This window comes from Stomoxys calcitrans, chromosome 4 (genome assembly GCF_963082655.1).
Source record: "Stomoxys calcitrans chromosome 4, idStoCalc2.1, whole genome shotgun sequence".
In the NCBI taxonomy this organism is placed as follows: Eukaryota; Metazoa; Arthropoda; class Insecta; order Diptera; family Muscidae; genus Stomoxys; species Stomoxys calcitrans.
Genome location: NC_081555.1, coordinates 115,527,895 through 115,555,009, shown reverse-complemented (window position 1 = coordinate 115,555,009; position 27,115 = coordinate 115,527,895). Strand labels below are relative to the sequence as shown.

Here is a 27,115-nt window from a genome sequence, read left to right as displayed (position 1 = left end):
TGTACGGGATATAGTATGCAGAGGTTCCAATCATTGGGTATGCGTTCTTCTTGCCAGATTGCGCAGATATGCTGAAGCATTCGACTTATAAGCGTGTCGCATCCGGTCTAAAATAGTACAGAGGGTAACCCGTCGGCTCCTGCTGCCTTGTTGTACTTTAGTCGGGTCACTGCTACTTGGACCTCTTTTTGACTAGGAGGTAAACATTCTATACCATCATCATGGATTGGTTCTTCGGTATCCTCTTCGTCGCCAACGTCGGACACTAGCAGTTGGGTAAAACGTTCTCTCCATATCCTCAGCATGCTATCTGTATTAGTTACCAGATATCCTTCTTTGTCTCTGCGGGAGGATGTGCCTGCACCAAAGCCATCAGTTTAAAGTTTAATTATTTTCTTTAACGATCTGAGGTCCAACAAACTATAAATATTTTTGATCGTCTTGACTTTCTATGTTGAATTAGCCCAGTCCATCCCAGAAGGACAGGCGGACATCCACCTGTCCTTCTGCCAGTCTAAAGTATATTAACTTTCGAAGCGTTTAAAATTTTGTAAATGGTACGTGTTTTAAAATAGCTCAAACTGCTGCATGTTTTAAAATAGCTAACGTATAGACTGATCTCCGGATTTGAAGATCTTGGGCCTCAAAGAACGCAATTTTTACCTGATTTGGTAAAATTGCACAATGACTTCTTCTCTTACATTCAACATACGTGCCATGTATGGCCTGAATCGGTCTGAAATCTGATATAGGTCCCATATTAACTGATCTCGCGATTGCACTTCATGAGCTCAGAGTTCACAGAAGATGTTGTCTTAGAACAGGCAGAGCGATGAGGACCACTCCTATTAGGGCAATGGAGACCATTCTTGATATCCGACCCATAGACATACCGATGGAGAATGGATAGAGGAAATGAGCAGGTCTTAACTTCGCGGTATAAACGATTCGACGATATGAAACCTGGAAGGAATATAATAGGTTTCCGATCGCATACCTGAGACGACACTTGAAGTCGGGTTTGGGGAATTGCTGCCGGAGGCACAGTCTTGGATTGACGGATCTCTGATATTGCCATCTGGAAGATCATGCTACACAGATGAATCAAAGCAGGAGGACAGAGTAGGCCTGGACATCTACATTGCGAACCCAGAGACTGAGATCTCTTCTCGACTGGAGATCTCTGCGATCACGGAATGCGTGAAGTGGTGTGGGCTTAACGCTAGGACTTCGAGTGTGAACATCCTTACGGACAGTAAACAGACCATGAGGGCAATAACAACCTGGAGAGTAATGTCACAAACAGTCTTGGAATCGAGTGTGAACATCCTTACGGACAATAAGCAGACCATGATGCCATTAGCAACCAGGAATCGTATGTGTCCCGTTGTAATACCGAAAGCTTTACTACCTCCATCTTACATCCTTCCAGTTATACCCTAGTCTTTTACGACCACGTATATCCACATATGATTTTCGTCGTCGCGTGGTAAGGGGGAATGAAAGATTGGACGATTTGGCAGTGAAGGCCATAGGACTATCGTCAATAAACTTGGTTAACCCGAAGCCTTTCAGAGCAACGCAGTGTGAGTTAAGGGCGAGTGCGACGAACGCGAAACGGTCGTAAGGTCAATGAAATTCCTCTTAGGAGATCGTGAAAAATCGAGGTTATTACTGAAACGAAGTAAGAAGGGGGTCAGTATTACTTTCGGTATCATAACGGAACACATACAACTAAGAGCTCACTTATGCAAAATAGGTCTGGGAAGTGATAGATGCAAGAGCATGTGGAAAGATGATGCGATATTAGAAATATATTCAGATATAGCCGCCATATAGACCGATTTGCTTATAACGGGCCTTGAGCCCATAAAAGCTGCACTTAAACCCGATTTCTAAACAGTGAGTTATTTTAAGCTTTCCGTCGCCACACCTAAATATGGTATAGATGGGGCTATATTAAGATATAGCTGCCATATAGGCCGGTCTGCCGATTTAGGGTCTTAAGCCCATAAAAGCTGCAATTATTATCCGATTTCGCTGAAATTAGAAATAGTGAGTTGATTAAAGCCTCCCGATATCCGACTCAAATATGGTTCAGATCGGTCTTTATTCAGATATAGCTGTCATATAGACCGATCTGCCGATTAAGGATCTTAAGCCGATAAAAGCTGTGTTTATTATCCGATTTTGCTGGAATTTGACGCAGTGACTTGTAATAAGCCTCTCGTCATCCTACCAGCATATGGCTCAGATCAGATTATATTATTTTCCAATTTAGGGTCCAAATCCGGTAAAAATCGGATTTGTTACCCGACTTCGTTGAAACTGTGACGTGTATAAGAGACCTGAATGAAACATGATCTGTACCAGACCACATTTGCATATTAATATGGATATGGTAATGAAGTTTTATAAAAGAGGATGGATAATTTATTCATGGGGGTGCGTATCCAAAGTTCGGCACGGCCGAACTTAACACTTTTTACTTGTTTTTTTTTTTTTTTTTGCTTTTGCAAAAATTGTAAAAATTTTCGTAAGCTTTATCTATAGGAACATTTTCAATGACATTTAGTCTTTTAAAAATAATTTTACTTTCGTTTCTAGAAAATTGTCTTAAAATTTTGTATTTGGTTAAAATTTCGCTAAAATTTTTGGTTCTTAGAGAAGATTTCATAAATTTGTATCTACTTGGTAATCCTTCCTTACCTCTTTGTACTTTTGCATGATTTTGTAAATTAATAATTTTTCCAACCTCTCATTGAAGCCTATGCCAAAGAAAATAAAATCTTTGATGTAGGTCCAGCATCAAACTGTCATATATTAAGCGATTATTTAACTAAAACTAATTTTTTTTTCTTCATAAATAAAAACCTACAATAGCCACAAAAACCATATTTTACTCCCCCAAACCAACTCTATAATGCTGTGGTTGGGGTTCTGATGTGCCACGACCCCAGCCAGACACAATTGAGTGGGATTTTGACTTTGCCAACTTTTTATTGACTAATCTAGAAGTTTTCTCAATATTATGCATACCTTCATACAGACGCACCCACACAAGTGCACAGACACAGACACTATGAAACCAGTGAAGAGTATATAAAATATCTATTGGATTCCCATAAAATCATTGTCAATAATCCTTTGGAAATATTTTCTACAAACTTTTTGCTCGACGTCTTGTACAAATGCGCAAATCCTTTGGTCAAAGTCATGGGGAAAACCCTGTCAAGTATTGTTATGATTAAAATTATTATGAGATAGATGGGCCTCAAAGTTATCAAACATGCCAAACCAAAAAAAAAATAATCATAGATATCGTTTCAAATATGCATCCAAAACCACCGCCTCATCCTCCTATCTCTAGGCGGGGGGATATGGCTTGGCTAAACTTTTAAAATTCTATCCCAAAAACGTCAAGCTAAATAAATGAGGAGCCAAACAGAAAAAGGGCACCAGAACTTTTCCAATAATTTAATATAATTAAATAAAATGAAACCTGACCAATCGACGAGCCAAGCAAAAAAGTGTTCGACCTTTTTCTTGCGAAAGAATCATAATTAGGAATTAAAATTAATCGGGACAACCTTGCTCTTAATCCATTAGCTGCGAATTCTACGAATACAGTGCGTAACGAATAATTTATGCATAGCATGAATCATGATTTTTGCGATAATTAGGGATAATAAAACCAGTAAGAACGGACAAAAGTCGGACGGCGCCGACTCTATAACACCCTACACCTACCCTATAAGTACAATGTGGGAGCTTTATCCCATTCTGAACCAATTTTGACCTCGGAGAGCAAATGTGATCAAACTGTAATAACTACGGTTGACAAATGACATCATTATTGCAAATTGCCAGTTTTGGGAAGATTGGTCCAGAAATACGCTTGCAGTGGCTCTAGGAGTGAAAATCGGGCGATATATATATATGAGAGCTATATCTAAATCTGAACCGATTTTCATGAAATTCACCAGTAATTTCGGGAGTCAAAAGAAAATCCTTCCTGCCAAATTTCGAGAGAATCGGTTAACTAATGGCCATTTTATTGCATTATTACTGAAAATCGGACGAACATAAAGATGGGAGCTATATCTAAATCTGAACCGATTTTTTCCAATTTTAAGGCTTCGTCTCTAGGCCGAAAAACATGCCTGTACCAAATTTGAAGACGATCGGATGAAAACTGCGACCTGTACTTTGTACACTAATTAACATGGACAGACAGACAGACGGCGGACGGACAGACGGCCATAGCTAAATTGAATCAGAAGGTGATTCTGAGTCGATGGGTATACTTATCGATGGGACTATCTCTTTTCCTTTTGGGTGTTACAAACAAATGCACTAAGTTATAATACCCTGTACCACAGTAGTGCTGCAGGCTATAAAGAGCTAAGGAATGATATTTTTGACGTTGAAAACAGAAATGTTATGGGGTTTCAGCACGTGTTCCGCAGGCTGAAAAAATGATACTTTGATTGGAAAATGGATGGGAACAAGAACAAAAAATAAACTCGCGTAAGGTCTTTTTAAAATGAGAGCCAACAGGAACATGCAAAAACTCTATACAATTGTGCGCTACTTGTTTTGCATTCGAGTTTGGCAGTATCGGCAATTGACAGAACCACATCTTTTTCCGCGACCAAATCGTTCCAATTAAGCACGACGATTGGAGGATACATGCAAAACAAAATTTTGTGAAAAATAGAATTCATTTTCGTCGCGGTGGTCAGAAACGTCCAGTAACTTAAGGACCTACTTATGGCAAACCTTAGAGTCATGGTGGCAATGAGTTCAATCTCTACCTTAGATAACAATCCATTGCTGATGATCGCACGGGACTTGCAAATGCAAATTTTGCCCATGAACGTTCCACAAAAGTACAGGTGCAAACTTCTCACATATCAATGAAAGCAGTCCGATTCAAGTTTTAAGCTCAATGATATGGGGCCTCCGCGATATAATCGAGGCGACGATAGGAAACCTGAAAGGAAGGGAAGAGGTTTCCGATCGGATACCTGAGATGAACCTTTTCTTGGATTGGCGGAATCCTAGTATTGCCATATGGAAGATAATGTTACACGGACAGGTCAAAGCTAGAGGACAGAGTGGGCATGGGGGTTTACATTGATAACCCAGGGACTGAGATCTGTTTTAGACTGCCTGACCATAATACGGTCCTGTAGGTGGAGATCCGGGCGATCACGGAATGCGTGAAGTGGTGTGGTGCTAACGCGAGGACGTCGAGTTAAACACCTTTACCGACGGTAAAATTTTCATAAGGTTAATAACAGCCAGGACGGTAAGGTCACGAACAGCCTTGCAGTGTAAGAAGGAAGAGAAGGCGTTAATCCTTCTCTGAGGATGGAAAAATCCGCATCGTTTGGGTGCCGGGCCATAACGTAGTAAGGGGAAATGAAAGGGCAGGCGATTTGGAGGTGAAGGCCAGAGGACTGCCGTCAATAAACTTGATTAACCCGAAGCCTTTCGGGTCGACGCAGTCCGACTTTAAGGAGTGGGCCACAAATACGCACGCAACATTGTGGAACAGCGAAACGGTCGGTAGGACGGCGAAAATCCTATGGGTGGATCCAGAACGTGAGAAGACGAGGCTTTTACTGAAAAGAAAATGAAGGAGGCCAGTATAGCTTTTGGTGTCATAACGGGACACATAGGATTACGAGCTCACTTATGTAAAATCGGTGCGACAAGTGATAGCATGTGTAGGGCATGCGGGGAAGATGATGAGACGTTGGAGCATTTCCTTTGTCATGGCCCGGCTTTCGCGTCGGTGAGATGGTAGCTATATCTAAATCTGATCCGATATGACCTATTTGCAATTCCCAACGACATACATCAATATAAAGTGTCTGCGCAAGATTTCAAGCGTCCCAAATTTCGGCGACATCGGACAATAAATACGCCTTTTATGGGTCCAAAACTTTGAATCGAAAGCTGTCTATACGAAAGCTATATCCAAATCTGGGACGATCTCTGCCATATTACAGAAGTATGTCGATCGCAATCGTGATTTCGACAGACGAACGGACGTACATGGCTAGACGACTCAGAATGTCGAGACGATCAAAAATATAAATATATTGGGTTGCCCAAAAAGTAATTGCGGATTTTTTAAAAGAAAGTAAATGCATTTTTAATAAAACTCAGAATGAATTTTAATCAAATATACTTTTTTACACTTTTTTTCTAAAGGAAGCTAAAAGTAATAGCTGATAACTGACAAAAGAATGAATGCAATTACCGAGTCACAAACTGTGAAAAAATTTGTCAACGCCGACTATAAGAAAAATCCGCAATTACTTTTTGGGCAACCCAATGTATACTTTATGGAGTATTAGACGAATATTTCGAGTTGTTACAAATGGAATGACTAGATTAGTACACCTCCATCCTATGGTGGTGGGTATAAAAACAGGGTGCGGATATTAATCCGCCCCATGACACCATGGACATACACCTAAGCCTATAATTGGCTTGCTGTTCGGCCCGGCCCGAACAACAAGCCTGGATCGCTTTTGTCGAGTTCTTTTCCCGGTATCTCTTTTTAGACCAACAAAGGATAAAAGTAAATAATTGATATGCTATTGGAGCTATATTAAGTTATAGTCCGATCCGGACCACAATTGAATCGAAAGTTGGAGACCATAATAGAAGTCATTGTGTAAAAGTCAGCCAATTTGAAAAAGAATTGCGTCCTTCAGGAGCTCAAAAAGTAAAATAGGGAGATCGGTTTATGTGGGAGCTGTATCAAGCTATAGATTAATTTCAGCCAAATCGGATAATAATTGCGCCCTCTAGTGGCTCAAGAAGTCAAGATCCCAGATCGGTTTATATGGTTCAAATCGTTTCATAATATGATAGAGCTGCCACATAAACCGATCTCCCGATTAGATTTTTGAGCTTCTAGAGGGCGTAATTCTTATCCGTGTTGGCTAAAATTTTGCACATATCGTTGAGGAACGACATCCAGCAACTGTGCCAAGTATGGTCTAAATCAGTCCATTACCTAATATAGCCGCCAAATAGACTTCATGAGCTTCTATAGGGCGCCATTTCTATCCAATCTGGTTGAAATTTTGCATATGTCGTTTTGGTATGACAACCAACAACTCTGCTAAGTATGGTGTAAATTGATTGATAACCTTATATGTCTGCCATATAAATCGATCTCCCAATTTGATACTCTTAGGCAGTGATGGGCGCAATTTTTACTCGATTTCCCTGAAATTTTGAAGGTAATATTTTTCTATGACTTCTAACATCCATGACAAGTGCAGTCCATATCGGTCAATAACTTGATGTAGCTCAAATATATATTTAAAAAGTCATTCAAAGAACTTGACAAATGCGATCCATGGTCGAGGGTGTATAAGATTCGGCCCGGCCAAACTTAGCACGCTTTTAGTTGTTTGTGGTTAGCTGCAATTTTGTATTTGTAGTTAATTTTTTAAAAAATTGGGCGTTAACTAAAATTGTTGTGCCCTCATACCCTACAGGGTATTATAACTTAGTGTATTTATTTGTAATACCCAGAAGAAAGGGAAATGGACTCATTTATAGGTGTACGGATTGACTCACAATCAATTTTTGGTTTGATTTAGCTGTCTGCCTGTCTGTCCGTCCGTCCGCCTGTCCATGTTATTTTTGTACAATTCTCATTTGATCATCTTCCAATTTGGCACAGACATTTTTTTGGGCCTAGAGACCTAGTGAAATGGCAAAAAATTGGTTCAGATTTAGATAAAGCTCCCAACTATATGTTCGTCCGATTTGAGTCAATATTGCAATAATGTGGTTATTTCTTAAACGATGTTTTGAATATTTGACGTAATGGATTCTCTTATTCGAAATATATATGGCCGGAACTGCCCGACATTTGTCATTCCTTATATTTTTATACCCACCACCGAAGGATGGAAGTATATTCATTTTGTCATTCCGTTTGCAAAAATGCAAATTTTGCCCATGAACATTCCACTAAGGAACAGGGGCAAACTTCTCACATATCAATGAGTGCAGTCCGATTCAAGTTTAAACTTAATGATATGGGGCCTCCTTTTTATAGCCGAGTCCGAACGGCGAGCCGCAGTGCGACACCTCGTTTGAGAGAAGTTTTACATGGTATAGTACCTCACAAATGTCGCCAGCATTAGGAAGGGAAAACAACTAGTTAACATTTTTTCTGTTGGTCTCGCCAGGATTCGAACCCAGGCGTTCAGCGTCATAAGCGCACATGCTAACCTCTGCGCTACGGTGGCCTCCCGTTTCCGTTTGCAACATATCAAAAAAAAAAAAAAAATAGAAAATCGAATCTAAGACGATCTAGCCATGTCCGTCCGTCTGCCTGTCGCTTAGAACATAGAGATATTGAGCTGAAACTTTGCACAGATTCTTTTTTTGACCATACGCAGGTTAAGTTCGAAGATGGACTATATGGGACTATATCTTGATATAGCCCCCATATAGACCGATCCGCCGATTTAGTGTCTTAGGCCCATAGAAGCCACATTTATTATCCGATTTTGCTGAAATTTGGGACAGTGAGTTATGTTAGGCCCTTCCACATCCTTCTTTAATTTTTCCCAGATCGGTCCAGACTTGGATATAGCTGCCATATAGACCGATCTCTCGATTTAAGGTCTTGCGCCCATAAAAGTCGCATTTATTGTCCGATTTTGCCAAAATTTGAGACAGTGAGTTGTGTTAGGCGCTTCGATATCCTTCTTCAAATTGGCCTACATCGGTGAAAATTTGGTTATAGCTGTCATATAGACCGATCTCTCGATTTAAGGTTTTGGACCCATAAAAGTCGCATTTAATGTTCGATTTCGCCGGAATTTTCAACAGTGAGATGTGTTAGGCGCTTCGATATCCTTCTTCAATTTGGCCTAGATTTGGATATAGCTACCATATAGACCGATCTCTCGATTTAAGGTTTTGGGCCCATAAGAGGCTCATTTATTGTCCGATGTCGCCGACATTTGGAACAGTGAGTTGTGTAAAACCCTTCGACATCCTTCTTAAATTTGGCCTAGATCGGTCCAGATGTGGATATAGCTGCCATATAGACCGATCTTTCGATTAAGGGTTTTGGGCCCATTAAAGGGGCATTTATTATCCGATGTCGCCGAAATTTGGAACAGTGTGTCTGGGGTCAAACTAAGGGTTTTGCCTTCCGAAATAAAACATAGGAAGTTTTATGTTTAAAATTCAAATGTGGTGGTGATTGTTTATTGTGATGTTCTTTTCTATGTTATTTAAATTCATTAGTTATAAGTAGATCGTAGTGTTTAAGTGGCAAATATTTAGGTTTAGATAGCACAATTCATAGATTTAAGTAGCAGTAGTAAGTAGATTAAAATTTAAATTATGAGTATAGTTGATTGTAGTAGATAGACATTGTATTTAACAGGTGGGGGGTTTGCAATATTAGAATTAGTTGGTGTTGTATGTTGTGTCCCGCACTTATGGTTGTTGTGATGTTGCAATTGTGGGTCGAGTGTAGATTTGGTTTTTGAGTCGGTTGTTATTGTGTCACTTTGTATCTAAAATGTTAAATATATTAGTTCACTGTTTCAAAGTTTATTGTTGCAATGTTCACTCTAGTTATATATGTTTGTATGTATGTTCACTTTTTACTTTTCACTTCACTTGGGTTTTCACTTTGAGGGGGAGAGAATACGATGCGCGGGTTTGAGATTTAAAACGAGACTGATCTTTTTCTGGTTGTTGCTTGTCACTTGGACCCCGCGAAAACGGTCAACTTTCCAAGCTACAAGCAACAATTCCAGGTAAACAAATATGAAATCAAGGCGGAATCAGCGATTAAGAACTTACTTCAATGTACCTTTATGCACAGTGGGTCATGTGCATACGTGAACGCATGTCTGCACATGGGTGCACATGACTTCATGTTCAAACGTACCTTGAACATTCTCCCCCTCCAAGTGACGAAGTGACATCTTACCTTTTTAATTTTGGTTTCTTGCCTGTGAGGTGACTGGGCCGACGAACACGTATCCCCAATCTGTCTCCTGGGCGAAGACGGCTCCCAATCCGGGTTGTACAACACCACTCCTCCGGAGGTGGGCGTAGGCATCGGCCCCTACCTCTACATCGATTGGTTCGTTGCCCCTAGGGTCAGCATCTGCCAAAGGAAGGGATCTTAGGCTGCTTGTGGGGTCGGGAATGATGGGATCTGAATAGGGTCGTCGCGGCAAATCCCGGGTCACCACTGCCTGGATGGTATACATGGTCCTCCTCGACGCATGCCTTGACCGAAGTCTTATTGTTGCCAGACGGTGCCCTCTGCGCTCTCTCGTTGGTATCCCCAGGCGAGTTACTGTGGCTGCCGCGATTCGGGTGATGGTCGATGCCTGGCACAAAAGTACCCGTACCCCAGCCCAATCGTCCTGCTCCTCGGGTGCCAATTCCACCATCGCCGTGGGTACAAAAACAGTGGCCCGGCTGTAAGGTATCTCGACCGGGGGAGGGCCTTGGACGATGGGCATCTGGTTGGCTGGTTCGATTGCAAGTTGCCGTGGGTTGGCAATCTCCATTGGGGGCGGGCTGTAGCTGCCGTATGTCTTCCTAAGCTGTGGGGCTCCATGCAGCATTGTGTGATGGCGGTAGTCGCATGTTCGGCAGGCAGTGACCACGGGGCAGTCTGGGGCCAGATGGCTGCGCGCCAGACAGTTCCGACAGTAACTCCGTCTCTCAACTGTCTCGTATCTCTGATACGGTGTCATTTGCCGGAACCGCGGGCATGACCGTATGGCGTGGTCCTCCTGGCAGAGGCCACAGGCATACTGCCAAGATGCGGGGCGATACCTGGGTTCCCGTGGGTCGAAGCGAGGGCGTGTGGGTCTGGCGGGTCGTGGGGACTCTGGGCGAGGTAAATATCCGGCCATTATCTGTAACCAAAATCTCGTGAGTACCGTGTTTTGATGTGATTATGAATTGCTAGGGGTGTCTGAGAATAATTTGACAATCTTAGTTATGGGTCGACTGACTATGCCATTGGAAGTTCGAATATCTACAACTCGAGTGTTCTGATCAACACCGGGGTATGTTTTAAAAACTCGTCCTAACTTCCACTCGGTGGGATATCTCTCATCCCTGATGACAACTAAATCATTGACCTGTATGTTATCTTGCTGATACTTCCATTTGTATCTACGGTGAAGCTCATTTAAGTACTCTGACTTCCACCTCTGACAAAAGTTTTGGGATATAATCTTTAATCTCTTCCACCGATTTGCAAGCGTTATGTCCTCCTCTGAGATGTCGGGTTCTGCCGGGGTCAAAAGGGAAGAGCCTATAAGGAAGTGAGCTGGGGTCAAGGGTGCTAAATCGTTAGGGTCTTCAGAAGCTGGACTAAGGGGTCGTGAATTGAGGCAGGCCTCGATACGTGCCAATATGGTTGACAGTTCTTCGAACGTGAAGTTCATTTTGGGCATAGACTTCTTAAGGTGTATCTTGAATGATTTAACTCCTGCCTCCCACAATCCCCCCATATGGGGAGCTCCTGGAGGAATAAATTTCCACTCTAAATTCTGATGAGCATGTTGCTGAATGGCGCTGCTCTGTAAACTTTTCATAAACTCTTTCTGATCTTTCTTGAGCATTTCTGCTGCGCCTATAAAATTCTTTCCATTGTCGGAATATATCTTTTCTGGGCACCCTCTCCTTCCTATGAAACGAGCTAATGCCGCCAGAAATGATTGAGTCGATAAATCACTTGTTGCTTCTAAGTGGATGGCTTTTGTCGCAAAACAAACAAATATGCAGATATAACCCTTGGTTATTAAACACGCTCGTGCTGTTAAGCTTTTGATTCCGAAGGGTCCTGCAAAATCTACCCCTGTATTCGTAAAGGGTCTGGATAAAGTAGTACGCTCGGGTGGAAGAGATGACATAATTTGGGTCTGAGTCTTTAATCGATATAGGGTACAAACTCTGCAATTGTGTATAACTTTCTTGATCAACTGTTTCAATCTGAATATCCAAAACTCCGTACGGATGAGCCGGGTCATAAGTTGATTGCCTCCGTGCATTGAGACTTTATGAACAAATTCCACTAGAAGGAGTGCAAGTCGCGAATCATATGGGATTAAGATTGGATGACGTTCGCTGTACGTCAAAGCTGGCGATTGAACTAAACGACCATTGGATCTAATTACTCCTTTTCTATCTATGAAGGGGTTGAATGGTAAAAGACTACTTCTAGGTGAAAGCCTTTTCTTTTGGGTCAAAGAACTGTATTCCTCAACGAAGTAATGTTTCTGAGTTGCCACTATAAGACGCATCTTTGTGTCTATGAGCTCTGGGCTGGTTATTTCTTGCGATGAAATTTTAAGTGAGGATCTAGTTGAACCTGTGTTACGCCAGAACCTAACTGCGTAAGACAAAACACGATATGCTCTAGCTAAAGACGAAAATCGAGTCAAAGGGTCATCAAAAGTGCCTGTTGCGAATACTTTAACTTGTTTTGCTTCAAGATTAGTGTCTGTATTAACTCGGTCTTGCGGCCACTGATCATGCGGCAATTTGAGCCACTGGGGTCCCGTCCACCATAAATTATGAGCTATTAAGTCGTCAGGAGAACAGCCACGACTTGCTACATCTGCAGGATTATATTCTGAGTCAACATGTTTCCAATTCTCACCGCCGACGTTCTCTAATATCTCTGAAACCCTGTTACCAACGAAAGCGCTCCATGAGCATGGTGGCTTTTGTAGCCAGGCTAGAACGATTGTAGAGTCGGTCCAGAAATGGGTCGTAAACTTTGATAATTGAAGCTTAGGCACAATGGCATTTGTTAACTTTGACAACATAACTGCACCGCATAATTCTAACCTTGGCAGAGAGATTTTCTTAACTGGGGCTACTCGGGTCTTGGCTGCTAGAAGAAAAGTGTCTACAGTTTTATCGATGTGTTCAACGCGTATATAAATTGTGGCTGCATATGCGCTTTCTGACGCGTCGCAGAATCCATGTATTTCCACAATACTAGCAGGTGTAAACCGAACCCATCTTGGTATCGATACAGTGTCTATAGAATGGCTACCTCTCACAAAGTTATTCCAGTTCATTTGAGTCACTGGCTTCAACGAGTCGTCCCATTCTACCTTATCTAGCCAAACCTGTTGCATGATTAACTTGGCTACAACTATTACTGGCGCTAACCATCCACATGGGTCGAAAAACTTTGCTATCGTTGATAATACTTCTCGCTTGGTGCTCATTTGCTTTTCTTCAACTGTAGGGGCCGTAAAAGTGAAATTATCACCTGATATATTCCAACGAATTCCTAGGGTCTTTGTCGAAGAAGCTTCGGAAATATTTAACCAATCTATTGGAAGAAGCATGTCTTCATTTAAATCCTTTAACAAACGTGTGTCATTTGACGCCCATTTTCTTAGCTCGAAACCAGCTGATTCTAATGCGGAGGCTAATTCCTTCCTAGCTGCTGTAGCTTCTTCTATGGAGTGTCCGCCCGCTAATACATCATCGACATATAAATTTTCTTTAATAATTCTTGATCCTAACGGATGAGAATCTTTCACGTCTTCTGCTAACTGGAGAAGGGTCCTAATCGCTAAAAATGGGGCGCAATTTATGCCGAAGGTAACAGTTAAGAGTTCGTAATCCTCAATTGGGTGGTTTTCTGATTTACGAAAGAGAATTCTTTGAAAAGCTGTTTGATTGGGGTCTACTAAGATCTGACGATACATTTTTGTCACGTCTGCATTGAAGACGTACTTAAAAAATCTCCATTTCAACACTTGTAGCACAAGGTCTTGCTGAAGTATGGGTCCTGTATGTAAGATATCGTTAAGACTTTTCTTGTTTGATGTTGGGCTAGATGCGTTAAAAACCACTCTAAGTTTTGTGGTAACCCTATCTGGTTTGATAACTGCATGGTGAGGTAAGTAGTAGTGAGGGGTCTTGTATACGCTGTTTGGGTCTACCTTCCTCATGTGTCCTAATTCCAAATACTCTAATATGGCTGCATCATAATGTGCTTTAATATCTGGGGTCTTAGACAACTTTTTCTCCATTCTATGAAACTGTGCCAATGCGATGTTCCTAGATGAACCGATCTCTGAACAGCTTTTAAAAGGTAAAGTTACGATATATCTCCCCGCCTCATTACGTCGTGTTGTATTTTTGTAATTATTTTCGCAATAAATATCTTCTGCTGACCTCAAAACCTTTTTTGGGGTCTCTTCCACCTCCCAAAAGCGAGTGATTATCTTTTCTAATGATGATGCACTATAAAGTGTGATTTGTCTGTCGGATTTAGGGTCTTCCGTAATGGGTCCTCCTATGATCCACCCAAAAACGGTGTCCTGCGCTATAAGTGATCCAAAGGATTTCATAGTACCGCCTTTTGTGAATATAAGGGGTCCAATATCTAATCCGATTAACATGTCCACGGGTCGACTTTCAAAGAATCGGGGGTCCGCGAGACTAAGGTGTGCAAAATCTCCAAATTGATTTTGCCTTAAATTGTGTGTTGGTAAATGAGAAGGTAGGGTCTTTAAGACTGGTGCCCAAACCTCCAGCTCAAAACTAGGATTTACTCGTGAGCAAAGATTGAAGACGCAAGCTTTTGTCGATGTTTCAGAAACTGCGTCGCTTAAACCTGTGACGTGAATTAAATTCTTAACTGTTGGAAGTTGCAATTTGTTTCTAATTTTTTCTGATATGAAAGTTGATTGTGACCCAGGATCGATGATTGCCCTGGCATCATATCTATGTCCTCTAGATTTGATTTGAACTATTGCTGTGAACAAAAGTGTCTCTTTGGGTTGCGGAGTGGGTCTGATTTCCTGAAGTGTCAAAGTCGTTGAACAAGGTGCTTCTAAACAAGGTGTGGACTGTATATTTGGCGATACCGATGGTTGTACTAGGGTGGTTGAAGCGGCAGCACTGGTACTAGGGCGTGCGTATTCGCTAACCGGTTGAGCTAGGGTGGTAGGATCAGTAGCACTGGTGCTAGGTCGTGCTTCCTGTCTACCGGGTTGAACTAAAGTGTTGAGAGCGGCAGCACTGGTGCTAGGTCGTGCTCCGCCTCGTTGGTGTGTGCCTGTTGTAGGGTACTGGCTCTGGTTGCCTTTATGTATCAAACTGTGGTGTCGTTGACTACATTCCCTACAACTAAAACGACTTTTACACTCCCTGACTCCATGATCCGAAGAAAGGCAGTTATAGCAAAGATGACCTGTCTTAACAATGTTTATTCGATCGTTGATCGACCTTTCTAGAAATTGAGGACATTCTCGCAAAGAATGATTGGATTTACAAAGTTGACAAACCGGTTTGTTATTCTGAGCATTATAGTGTGATTGTGTGTTGTTGCTGGGTCTTGAGCCCGTGTTCTTGAAATTGGGATTTACATTTGTTTGAAAACTATTAACTCGCTTTTCCCGCTTATCGTACTCCGATCTGGGTTGATTATATCTCGAATATTGTGGCTTGATATTGCCGACTGATTCTAGGGTCTTGAATTTATGGGTCAAAAATACGTCTAATTGATTCCACGATGGAAGAGACGAACAATCTGCTAGGCTGCTTTCGAATTCTTCTAAAAATATTCTTGGTAGTTTGGTTGACACAAGATAAACTAAGATTGGGTCCCATCCCCCCGTTTCTACTTCAAGGGTCTGTAAAGTTTGGGTACAACTACCTATAGTGCGCTGTAATTTCTGGATTGTTGACGCGTTATCAACGGAAACCGAAGGTAAATTAAAAAGAGCTCGCAATTGCTCATTTACCTGCATGCGTTTATTTTCGTACCTATGAACGAGATTTCTCCACGCTATGTCGAAACCCTCATGGGTCAGTGGAACATTGGAAATTATTTCGCGGGCTTCTCCTGCTGTTTTTTGGGTCAAGTGAAACAACTTCTCGACTTTACTTAATTTTGAATTGTTAATGTAAATTGCTGAAAATAAGTCCCTAAAGGTGGGCCATTCGCGATATCCCCCTTTAAAAACATCTGTGTCACAGGGCGGCAATCTTAGAGCTGGTGAAAAATCATTATTGTCTCGCTGTTGGGTCATCGATATTCTCTCCTGTTTTTCTTGATCTTGTTGCTCGTTAAGGGCCAAAATTTCTCCGTTAAGAGAGCTTAAACACCGTTTATAAGTTTCTAGTGCCTGTTTGTAATTATTTCGAAGTTTAGTTTTATCTATAGGTGTCTCATCCTTTTCCGGAATGCGGTCCCTACAATCTAAGTATGCCTTCTTGATTTGATCCCATAAAGAATTGAGTTCTACCCGCGTGATTTCTAACGAATGTATATTATCATCTGACTTAGCCGCGGAGTAAACGCTTTCAAAATCTACTAAATCATTCACACAGTTTACAAATTTTTCGCGTAAATTCTTATCCATTTTGTAATTGGCTTGTATATGTTTTAAATAGGTTCAAAAACTATAAAACCACGGAAAAATCTACAACAAAATGTCCAAAAAAACTGGTTATTTGTAGAAATCAAATCTATTTCTAAAAAACCTAATGCGAAGAAAAAAAATGTGTGTCTTGATGATGGGTCAAATATCTAAGGGTCAAACCTGAAACTTTTTACAAAATTCGTAATAAATGTTTTTATCTGGGCCACTAGAAAAAAACAGGTTAATATTTCTGATGATATCGATTATACAATAGCCGCAAAAAATTGTAAGAAAAATTTTCCTTTCAAATCGCAATACACCAGCAATTTAATTCCGCTCGAATTAAAGTTGAAAAAAAAAAAATTATTTTTCTCCAAAAAAAAATTAAACTTTCACTTTTCAAAATTTGGCATACAGGACTAGATGATTCTTTACAATAATACTGCTTCGACTCGCTGGGTCAATTTGCTTTCTGTATAAAAAACAACAAAGGATTGCACAAACAACCACAGTCCTTTCCGACCGTTTCCACTTAAATTTGTGCAATAGAATGAAGTTTTAAAATTTCGAAGACAAATGAGGCCAGCACGCAATATTATTTTCGTTATTTCTCACACAAAAACAATTCTTGATAAAAAAACTTCTTCTTTTCTAAAAGCACTTTAATTTTTACTAAGACACTTTTTTTTTCTTTACAAAAATACCGCGGTTGTCTGTCCCAAAAATCCTACACACTGCCTTGAAAGTAGGGTCTGCTATATCGGGGTCAAATTCACTTTGGATTAAATTAATTTGGGTCAAAATTTATCAGACAACCGAATTAGCGATTCATAATCAAAAACGATCAAAAACAATATTAAAGTACGCTGGGTAAATGTATGAACTTTTCCTTTTTTGAAAAAAAGGTTATGTATGACGTAATACCCAAGCGCACTTTAATAGAAAAACAAAATGGTACTCACTTTGAAGCTTCTTTTTTGATGTGTGTGTATGTGTGTGTGTGTGTAGGTGGGCGCTTGGCTTGGGTCCAGAATTGTGTGTTGGCGCTTTTTGCAATTTTTGTAGTTTTGTGTCGTTAGAGTTTTGGATTTTGTTGTTTTAGTGTTTTTGATTTGATGAAGTTTTGGGAATTTAACCGTTGTAGCGGGTTTTTCCGTTTTTATCCCAGAGCGTAGATTTTTTGTTTTTGTGTTTTTACACGGAACGCACGAAATTGATTTTGTTGGGGTTTTTTGAAAATGCACAATATTTTATGTTTGATAGAAAAAGAAAGAATTAGTTTGGGATAAAATTTACAAATTTATCGAGCAACCCATAATTCTGTTTTAACACTTTAATTTGTTTTTTAAGTTAAAATACTGAAAAATTTATGATTTTTAGAGAAAAAAATTTTTCAAAATATGTAGAAAAAAATTAACATAAATTTTGGGTTGGACGATAAATTGTTAAATTTTTCAATTTTTTAGCTCTTTTTTTTCATTTTAACACAAAGAAACTTCTTTCAACAATTTAAAATTTTTTTGATTTTTTATAATTTTTGAAATTCCACTTTTTTCCACTTCTGTTCCACTGTGCGGGTCACTTTACGTTTTTTGGGTCACTGTAACACTTTTCTAATGGTTTATAACAAAATTTAATTAATTTTTGCAAATTACAAATTTAATTTAATTATTTTTATTTTCTTCGGGTCACCCTGTTGATTTAATTATCTTTTATTTTGTATGAGTCTTCTTGTCCTTTGCAACTGTGTTATTCTTTTTTTTTGTTTATTTCTTTTTGATACCGCTTTGGTTGGATTATTTTATCAAGAAATTAATAAAATAAATCCAGAAAACAAATTATGGGTTTCCGAAGCCGCTTAATAAATAAAAAAATTATTTTTTTTTTTGTGTTGCTTTTAATAACTATGGCCAAATTCCTTTTATATGTGTTTTGTGACTTGTTTTATGTTGGCCGTCCGTCCATACGTGTCTGTATGTACGGTTGTGTGTAACCAACCCTTTTTTCGCACTTTTCTCTATTACTTTTGCTTTTAATTGGTGGATCACTGCACTTTTGTTGTTGCGAATTTTTTGTGTTTCGGTCACTGGGTCTTTTGAAATGAAAATGAATTATTTTTGGGCAGAAAACAGAAAATTTTTTTTGATTTTTGGTTTTTTAATTATTTAAAAAAACCACTTATCCGGTTCGAAGGACCAAATGTCTGGGGTCAAACTAAGGGTTTTGCCTTCCGAAATAAAACATAGGAAGTTTTATGTTTAAAATTCAAATGTGGTGGTGATTGTTTATTGTGATGTTCTTTTCTATGTTATTTAAATTCATTAGTTATAAGTAGATCGTAGTGTTTAAGTGGCAAATATTTAGGTTTAGATAGCACAATTCATAGATTTAAGTAGCAGTAGTAAGTAGATTAAAATTTAAATTATGAGTATAGTTGATTGTAGTAGATAGACATTGTATTTAACAGGTGGGGGGTTTGCAATATTAGAATTAGTTGGTGTTGTATGTTGTGTCCCGCACTTATGGTTGTTGTGATGTTGCAATTGTGGGTCGAGTGTAGATTTGGTTTTTGAGTCGGTTGTTATTGTGTCACTTTGTATCTAAAATGTTAAATATATTAGTTCACTGTTTCAAAGTTTATTGTTGCAATGTTCACTCTAGTTATATATGTTTGTATGTATGTTCACTTTTTACTTTTCACTTCACTTGGGTTTTCACTTTGAGGGGGAGAGAATACGATGCGCGGGTTTGAGATTTAAAACGAGACTGATCTTTTTCTGGTTGTTGCTTGTCACTTGGACCCCGCGAAAACGGTCAACTTTCCAAGCTACAAGCAACAATTCCAGGTAAACAAATATGAAATCAAGGCGGAATCAGCGATTAAGAACTTACTTCAATGTACCGTTATGCACAGTGGGTCATGTGCATACGTGAACGCATGTCTGCACATGGGTGCACATGACTTCATGTTCAAACGTACCTTGAACACAGTGAGTTGTGTAAAGCCCTTCGACATCCTTCTTCAAGTTGGCCCAGATCGTTCCAAATTTGAATATAGCTGCCATATAGACCGATCTCTCGATTTATGGTTTTGCGTCCATAAAAGGCGCACTTTGAGTTATGTTAAGCCCCTCGATATATTTCTGCAATTTGGCCTAGATCGATCACGATTTACATGTTGCTGTCATATAGACCGATCTCTTAAAGTTTTGGACCCATAAAAGGGGCATTTATTGTCCGATTTTTCCGAAATTTGGAACATTGAGTTTTGTTAGGCTCTTCGACAACTTTCTGCAGTTTGGCCGAGATCGCTCCAGATTTGGATATAATTGCTATATAGACCGATCTCTCGATATAGACCGATATCTGTCCGATTTTGCCGAAATTTGGGACAGTGAGTTGTGTAAGGTCCTTCGACATCCATCTTAAATTTGGCCTAGATCGGTCCAGATTTGGATATAGCTGCCTTATAGACCGATCTCTCGATTTAAGGTTTTGGGGCCATAAAAGGGGCATTTATTGTCCGATTTTGCCGAAATTTGGAACAGTGAGTTGTGTCAGGCCCTTCGACACAGGGTGGTGGGTATCGGCCCGGCCGCCTTTTGACTTGTTAGTTTGAGAGAATTTCACAAAGTTCTGTTTTTATAGTCACTGCTTTCAAAACTTGAAATAAATATGCACTGTAAATCAATGATGCAAAACACTTATCTGGGCTATTTAAGTATATTTTTTTTTCATTTTTCCACATTTGACTTTTAAAATGTGCTTAAATAACTCGAGTATTTGCTTGTGTCTACCATTACACCACCTTCATAAATGCACCGACCTTGAGGGACACAAACATATTGGCAATAAATGTAAACACTTCATATTTATGAATATGGAAAGTGGGGGTACCATTCTAGGGGGAGCAATTTTGTAATGCTCCATCTCAAATATGCGTAACGACATAAAACGTTGCAAACTCAAGTGGACGAGGTGAAAAGGTCAAATGAAACCCTTGCCGGCACTTGTTGGCAAATTTGTCCTACCGTTTGCCATAAATCCATTGATTTTGGTATGACATTTTCCTATGTGGTTGCTTCAATAAATATTTTTGCTTCGTGCTGCATGCTTTTCCTTTTACCTATGTAAAAATATGGCTATTTTACCCTTTACCCTTTTGATGATTTCCCTTTGCTTCTCCTTTGGATACTTATGTGAGTTACGTGGAAATAAAGAAGGTTATTGAAAGCCGTCTTGTATTGCCTTGTTTACATTGAAAATACCTTTTAGAATTTCATAACTTACTGATTGATATTTTGTTTGCATTTTTCTGTGTAATCGCCCAGGGGAGAAAAAGGCATTTCATTGTAAGGAAACAAAGTTAAGAATTTGGTTGCAAAATGTTTTCTGGTCTTGATTTAGATTTTTATAATTTCGAGCATGGATTTAATTTATTGACTTAATTCAAAGTATTTACCAATTTTTGTTCAGAAGCAAATGCCATTTTAAAATAATCATGGAAAAAATTTAGCAGAAATGTATTAAAAGATTAATTTTATCTTTAAGGGATGCTAAAGATAGCTACCCTTGGTGGCAGCACGAGGTGCAAAGCCGACAACTAATGGATCTTTGGATTCTACTTCAGACCTATTGCCATATTTAAGTCTGTAATTCCTCTGGAGAAATTTAAAATTTTTAAGTTAAAATTATGCCCGGCCGACACGGGATAACTATGAGCACCACACAGACTGGAACTTTAAGCTTTGACTTGTGTGGTGTCCATTGTTATCACGATAAGCTTAGCTGAAAACTACCGGGCGCGTCCACAAATTGTGGAAAGCTCCGTTTGTATGCGGAGTAGCTGCAAATGCGGCCGCGGGCAGGCAACGATTTGCGAGAGTAGAGCCTCAGTGAGGAGTCAGCTGGCACTGGCTCTTAATTAAATACTAAGTGCCAATGATACTCAAGGTGACAAGACGAGTTATTGGCGCCTTCAAATAATCAATGGCCATCATCAACGTGTGTTCCCAGGTTAGGTGCGGCTGTAACCCGCCCCGGAAAACTATGAGAAACTAAGGAATGGTAAATACGGACCCCCTCTAAAGTCGTCAACGCAAAGGAAAATAGGACCATAATTTTCGGATCTGCACCTGGAATGTCTGCACTCTCTATAGAAGGAGTGCAGTATACGCGCTGGCACATGTATTAGAGAAGCACAATGCCTTACAGGAAGTGCGATGGACTGGGAATGGCGTCACTACAACACCAAAGGGTAACGAACTACACTATAGCTGCCATAATACGAGGCATGAGTTTGGCTGTGGATTTGTGATTAGCCGGAGACTAAAACACCTTGTCTCAAGCTCTACTCCGGTGTGTGAGAGGCTAGCCACAATCCTCATTAAAGACAGCAAAAATTTTTTTTGAAGCCAAAACATGGTGGTACACGCTAACCGGGATGACCAAAAGCCCAATGGAAAGATCAAGTGCTTGGGAGACACCTCGAATCTTGGTATCAGAGATTTTAGAATGAACGGAGAAGATCGAAGCGCTTGGAACGCTATTCTACGTTCAGCTATTGGAACAAATGTTCTGTCATAGCCAATTAAAGTAAAGTAAGTAACTTTAAATTAGGTACTATGGCTTCGAGAGTTTAAATACAGTTACAGATTTTGAAAACATTTCCATAGACTTAATTGAAGTTTCCACCAGCTAGATGTTAATGAAGAAATTTATCACCATTTTAGAAGCCCAAAACCCCCTAAAGCATCCTCAATCCAGTTTCAGCATTCATTTTCCAAATTTGGTTGGTAAATTCTACATCTTAGGTCATAATCCGTTTACAAAATTCTGTGCTTTTGGCATTTTTTTCTATCTCCGCAACGAAATCAACGATAATTGAATTGAAAACGAGCCTTCATTACGCAACCAACTTCAACAGTTAGGATGCGGTTCTTGCAGTTACGCCGAATCCGCACATCAAATTGAATTCATTTGCATACATTATGGTTGTGTGATTACACATCCATCGAAAGCTCTAAGCTGAGAATCACAAACTTAAAAACGAAACGACGAAACGAAACTCAACAAGTGTTAATATACATAAATTAAAAGAAAAAACAACATCAACAAAACCAAGTGAAAGTAATAAAATTTCGAGGAAATAATTTCCATCTTGCTACCATGGCTCCTCCCAGATGATTTTACCAAGCACAAAGTGTAAATCATAATAATGCTTTCTTGATTTTTCTTTTGAGTTTCTTTCTCTTTGGTAGATAATTTTCTTCATTTTTTTCGGTATATCTTTGTTTAAAGCCTGAATTGTTGAAAAGTTACCATTTCACATTATAAAACAAAAAAATCCCGAACAGCAGCATCATCATCACCTGTCAGGTATGACATGAGTTCTTGCTTTTATACCCACCATCATAGGATAGGTGGTATACTAATCTTGTCATTCCGTTTGTAACACCACAAAGTATTGGTATAAATACTTGATCTAGCCATGTTCCTTCGTCCGTCCATCCCTCTGTCTGTCTGTCCATCCGTCTGTAGAAATCAAGATAGCGATCGAACGAAAAAGATATTCGCTTGAAATTATGCACAGATATTTCTTATTGATGCAAGTCGTAGGCTTGACTTCTTTAGCCCCTAGATGACGGAATTGTTTCCCGATTGGCGCACACTTAGTATTCCGTTACGACTTCCAAGAACTGTATAGTTGAAAAAGGTCTATAACCTGAACCGAACACTGATTTTGGTAATAAAATTCAATGATTTGCAAGCGTTGCTCGTTAGTAAGTCTATTCATGATGAAATGTCAAAGCATACTGAGCATCTTTCTCTTTGACACCATGTCTGAAATCCCACGTGATCTGTCAAATACTAATGCATGAAATCCTAACCTCAAAAAAATCACCCTATATAAATGCAAATTTTCCCCATGAACATTCCACTAAGGAACATGGGCAAACTTCTCACATATCAATGAGTGGACTGCACTCATTGAAATGTAAGAACGATTCAAGTGATAAGGGGCCTCCTTTTTATAGCCGAGTCCGAACGGCGTGCCGCAGTGCGACACCTCTTTGGAGAGAAGTTTTACATGGCATAGTACCTCACAACTGTTGCCAGCATTAGGAAAAATTTGAAAATTTTTTCTGATGGTCTCGCCAGGATTCGAACCCATGCGTTCAGCGTCATAGGCAGACATGCTAACCTCTGCGCTACGGCAGCCTCCCTTATAAACCAACATCCCGATTTGAGGTTTTCAGCACCTGGAAGACCCAATTTCTATCCGATTTGTCTGAAACTTTGCACCTAATTTTCTGTTATGACTTCCAAGAACTGTGCCGAGTACAGTTAAAATCGATCAACACCCTGATATAGCTTTCATATAAACAAATCTCTCGATTTGAGATCTAAATGCTCTGGAAGCCGCAATTGTTAACCGATTGGGTTATTGCACGTAGTGTTCTGCTACGACTTTCAACAACTGAATTGGCAAAAGTTTGTTACCGAAACTTTTTATATGCCCTTTAACTGGGTTCATTTGTTTACATCTTATACAGAATCCATGGTGGTGGGTTTTCAAGATTCGCCTCGGCCGAACTTATCACTTTCTTTTTATTTTTATTTTTTTTTTTTTTCTTTCATTTAGCATGGTCCTTGCCCAAAGCCTAAAAAAGAAAATAGAAACAAAATATTCCATAAGTCTTAATAAATGATCACAACTTTGAGTGTTTTGCTTCTTCTGCTTGCTATCTAAATCATGGAATGTTAATGATGTGGTTCGTCTTTTATTTTTTTGCAAAGCCAGAGGCTGCTGCCGTATAATGACACCAACTCACCGGCAGTTATAGTGTCTTTTCAACTGTCGTCATTTCATATCATTCATATTCATGAACATATTAATATGGCACAGTGTTTTGGAGGAATTAAAAAAAAAAAAAAAAAAAAACAAAAAAAAAAAACAAGTAAAAAGACATTAAGTTCGGCTGAGCCGAACTTTGGATATCCACCACCTCGGTTTTATATGTAAACACCCATTCGTTACAATCCGGTGAAAATTGGATAACTTATGCACCCAAATGGTCTAATAAATACAAGTCACTGTTGAATTTTTTATTACAAATTTCAACAAACTCGGGTAATAAATAAAGCTTCTCTGAGCTTCAGACCCTTAACTGGCATATCGGTCTATATGACAGATATATCTAAATACAGTCTGAACCATATGTGGATCGAATGCTTGGAAGCATAAAACTACTCACTGTTTAAAATTTCAACGAAATCGGTTAAAAATAAAGGATTTACGGGCTTCGGATCCTTTATCGGGAGATCGGTCTGTATGGCAGCTATATCTAAATATAGTCCGATATGAACCATATTTGGGTCCTATGTTGGGAGTCGCAAAACTACTCACTGTTGTAAATTTCAACGAAATCGGTTAAAAATTAAAGCTTTTATAGGCTTCAGGCTTCCTTTATTGGCAGATCGGTCTACATGGCAGCTATATCTAAATATAGTCCGATATGATCCATATTAAGATCAGATGTCGGAAGGCTTAAACCAACCCACTTTTTCAAATTTCAGCGAAATCGGGTAATAAATGAAGCTTTTATGGGCTTCAGACCCTTTATCGGCGGATCGGTCTATATGACAGCTATATCTAAATATAGTCCGATCTGAATCATATTTGGGTCCTAGGTTGCGAGGCTTAAAGCTACTCACAGTTTAAAATTTCAGCGAAATTGGATAATAAACAAAGCGTTTATGGGCCTAAGACTCTTTATCGGCAGATCGGTCTATATAGCAGCTATATCCAAATATGGTCCGGTCTGAACCATATTTGAGCCGAATAATGGGATACTTAAGACAACTCACCGTTTCAGCGAAATCGGGTAATAAATAAAGCTTTTGTGGACTTCAGATCCTTAATCGGGAAATCGGTCTATATGGTAGCTATATCTAAATCTGGTCCGATCTGAACCATATTTGGTTCCCATGTTGGGAGGTATTAAGCCACTCACTGTTTCAAATTTCAGCGAAATCGGGTGATAAATAAAGCTTTAATGGGCCTAAGACCCTTTATCGGCAGATCGCTCTATATAGCAGCTATATCCAAATATGGTCCGATCTGAACCATATTTGAGCCGAATAACGGGAGGCTTCATACAACTCACCGTTTCAGCGAAATCGGGTAATAAATAAAGCTTTTATGGGCTTCAGACCCTTTATCGGCAGATCGGTATATATGGCAGCTATATATATAAGTAAAGTTCGATCTGAACCATATTTGGGTCAGATATTGGGAAACCTTAAACTACTCATTATTTCAAATTTCAGCGGAATCGGTTAAAAATTAAAGCCTTTATGGGCTTTAGACCCTTTATCGGCAGATCGGTCTATCTAGCAACTATATCCAAATATGGTCCGATTTGGCCTGTTCAAGAACTTAAATTTCAGCTCAATATTTTAATTTTTGAAGTCTGTAGAGTGATTACAACAGACGGACGGACAGACACACTGACATCGTTATATCGTCTCAGAATTTTACAACGATCCGAAATATACATACTTTGTAGGGTCAGAAATTGATATTTCGATGTGTTGCAAACGGAATGACTAAATGAATATACCCCCTATCCTACGCGGTGGATATAATAACCAGAAAAATTTCAACAAAATATTCTTCATTATCTATATCATTAAAATTTGTTGAAAGACGGCATTTTCGTAAATTGTATTTTCTCCATTTTTCTTATGAGGACAATTCCCCAAAATTTCCTCTATAGTTAAAATATCGTAACATGTTCTCTATAGACAAAATGTCTGTTATATTTTTTATAAAGACAAAATTGTTTGATATTTTCTCTGAATTTCGTGATATTCTCTACAGATAAAATTTCAGTAAAATTTTTTCTAAACACAAAAATTCAATAAAGTTTTCCCTAATACCAATATGTCAGTAAAATTTTTAATAACGAAAAAAATGAGTAAAGTTTTCTCTAAAGACAAAATTTCAGTGAAAATTCTCTTAAGAAAAAATTCATTAAAACCTGGCGGAATTATCCCGTCACTGCTGCAAGAGTCTCTTGGAGTCACCCTGCCCTGACTTGAGCGGATTTTTGTAACGAGCCTGGCATGGTCCTACATACCAAGGGCATGGAAGGGGGTCAAGGTGGTCTTTATCCTGAAGACGCGAAGAACAAACCATAGTACGACGAAGTCGTCAATCATCGTTTTCGCCGAAAACTGTGGAAAGACTGATTGACCTGACGGTGAGAAGGTGACTGACGTCGGAAAACTTCAGTGGGGCAAAACACGCCTTTTTGTATATTAAGGGGCCTTCAATAATATTGAGATAGGATCGATAGCCGCCACACTGGACCGCACTGGGTTTCACCCCATAATCTCCCAGTAGACCAATGATATGCTTTATGGCACGATTATTATTGCAATCCTGGGAGATAGTGTGGTCAGAAGGCGGGTGACAAGAGGAACGCCCCAAGGAGGGGTGTTATCGCCGATTCTATATAATCTAGTGATTTATGAAAACCTGTTGCATATCGGCGGGGATGGCACGAGGATAATCGCTTATACGGACGATGTCGTGCTGATGCAAGATACCGGAGTTCAGACTCCTGTCCTTGAACGGGATGACCCTTGCTGGTCCAACGCAAATTTCTGTC

At 39.5% G+C, this 27,115-nt stretch overlaps 2 protein-coding genes across 5 annotated transcripts in view; one reads left to right on the top strand and one right to left on the bottom strand.

Moving 5' to 3' along the window:
- Positions 1–27,115, top strand: part of LOC106081960 (uncharacterized) — a 612,487-nt gene that overhangs the window by 554,715 nt on the left and 30,657 nt on the right. The window lies entirely within an intron of this gene.
- LOC131997193 (uncharacterized) lies at positions 9,464–18,472 on the bottom strand. 2 transcript variants are annotated; one of them, XM_059367733.1, is made up of 2 exons: positions 10,001–11,397; positions 9,464–9,578 (listed from the first exon to the last, which is right to left on the bottom strand). In XM_059367733.1, exon 1 carries the CDS (start codon positions 10,941–10,943, stop codon positions 10,005–10,007), a length of 939 nt encoding a protein of 312 aa, XP_059223716.1. In that variant the 5' UTR covers positions 10,944–11,397; the 3' UTR covers positions 9,464–9,578; positions 10,001–10,004. The 2 variants fall into 2 exon arrangements, with proteins under 2 accessions (XP_059223716.1, XP_059223715.1); XM_059367732.1 differs by lacking the exon at positions 9,464–9,578 and adding an exon at positions 17,399–18,472 and having other exon boundaries at positions 9,900–10,946.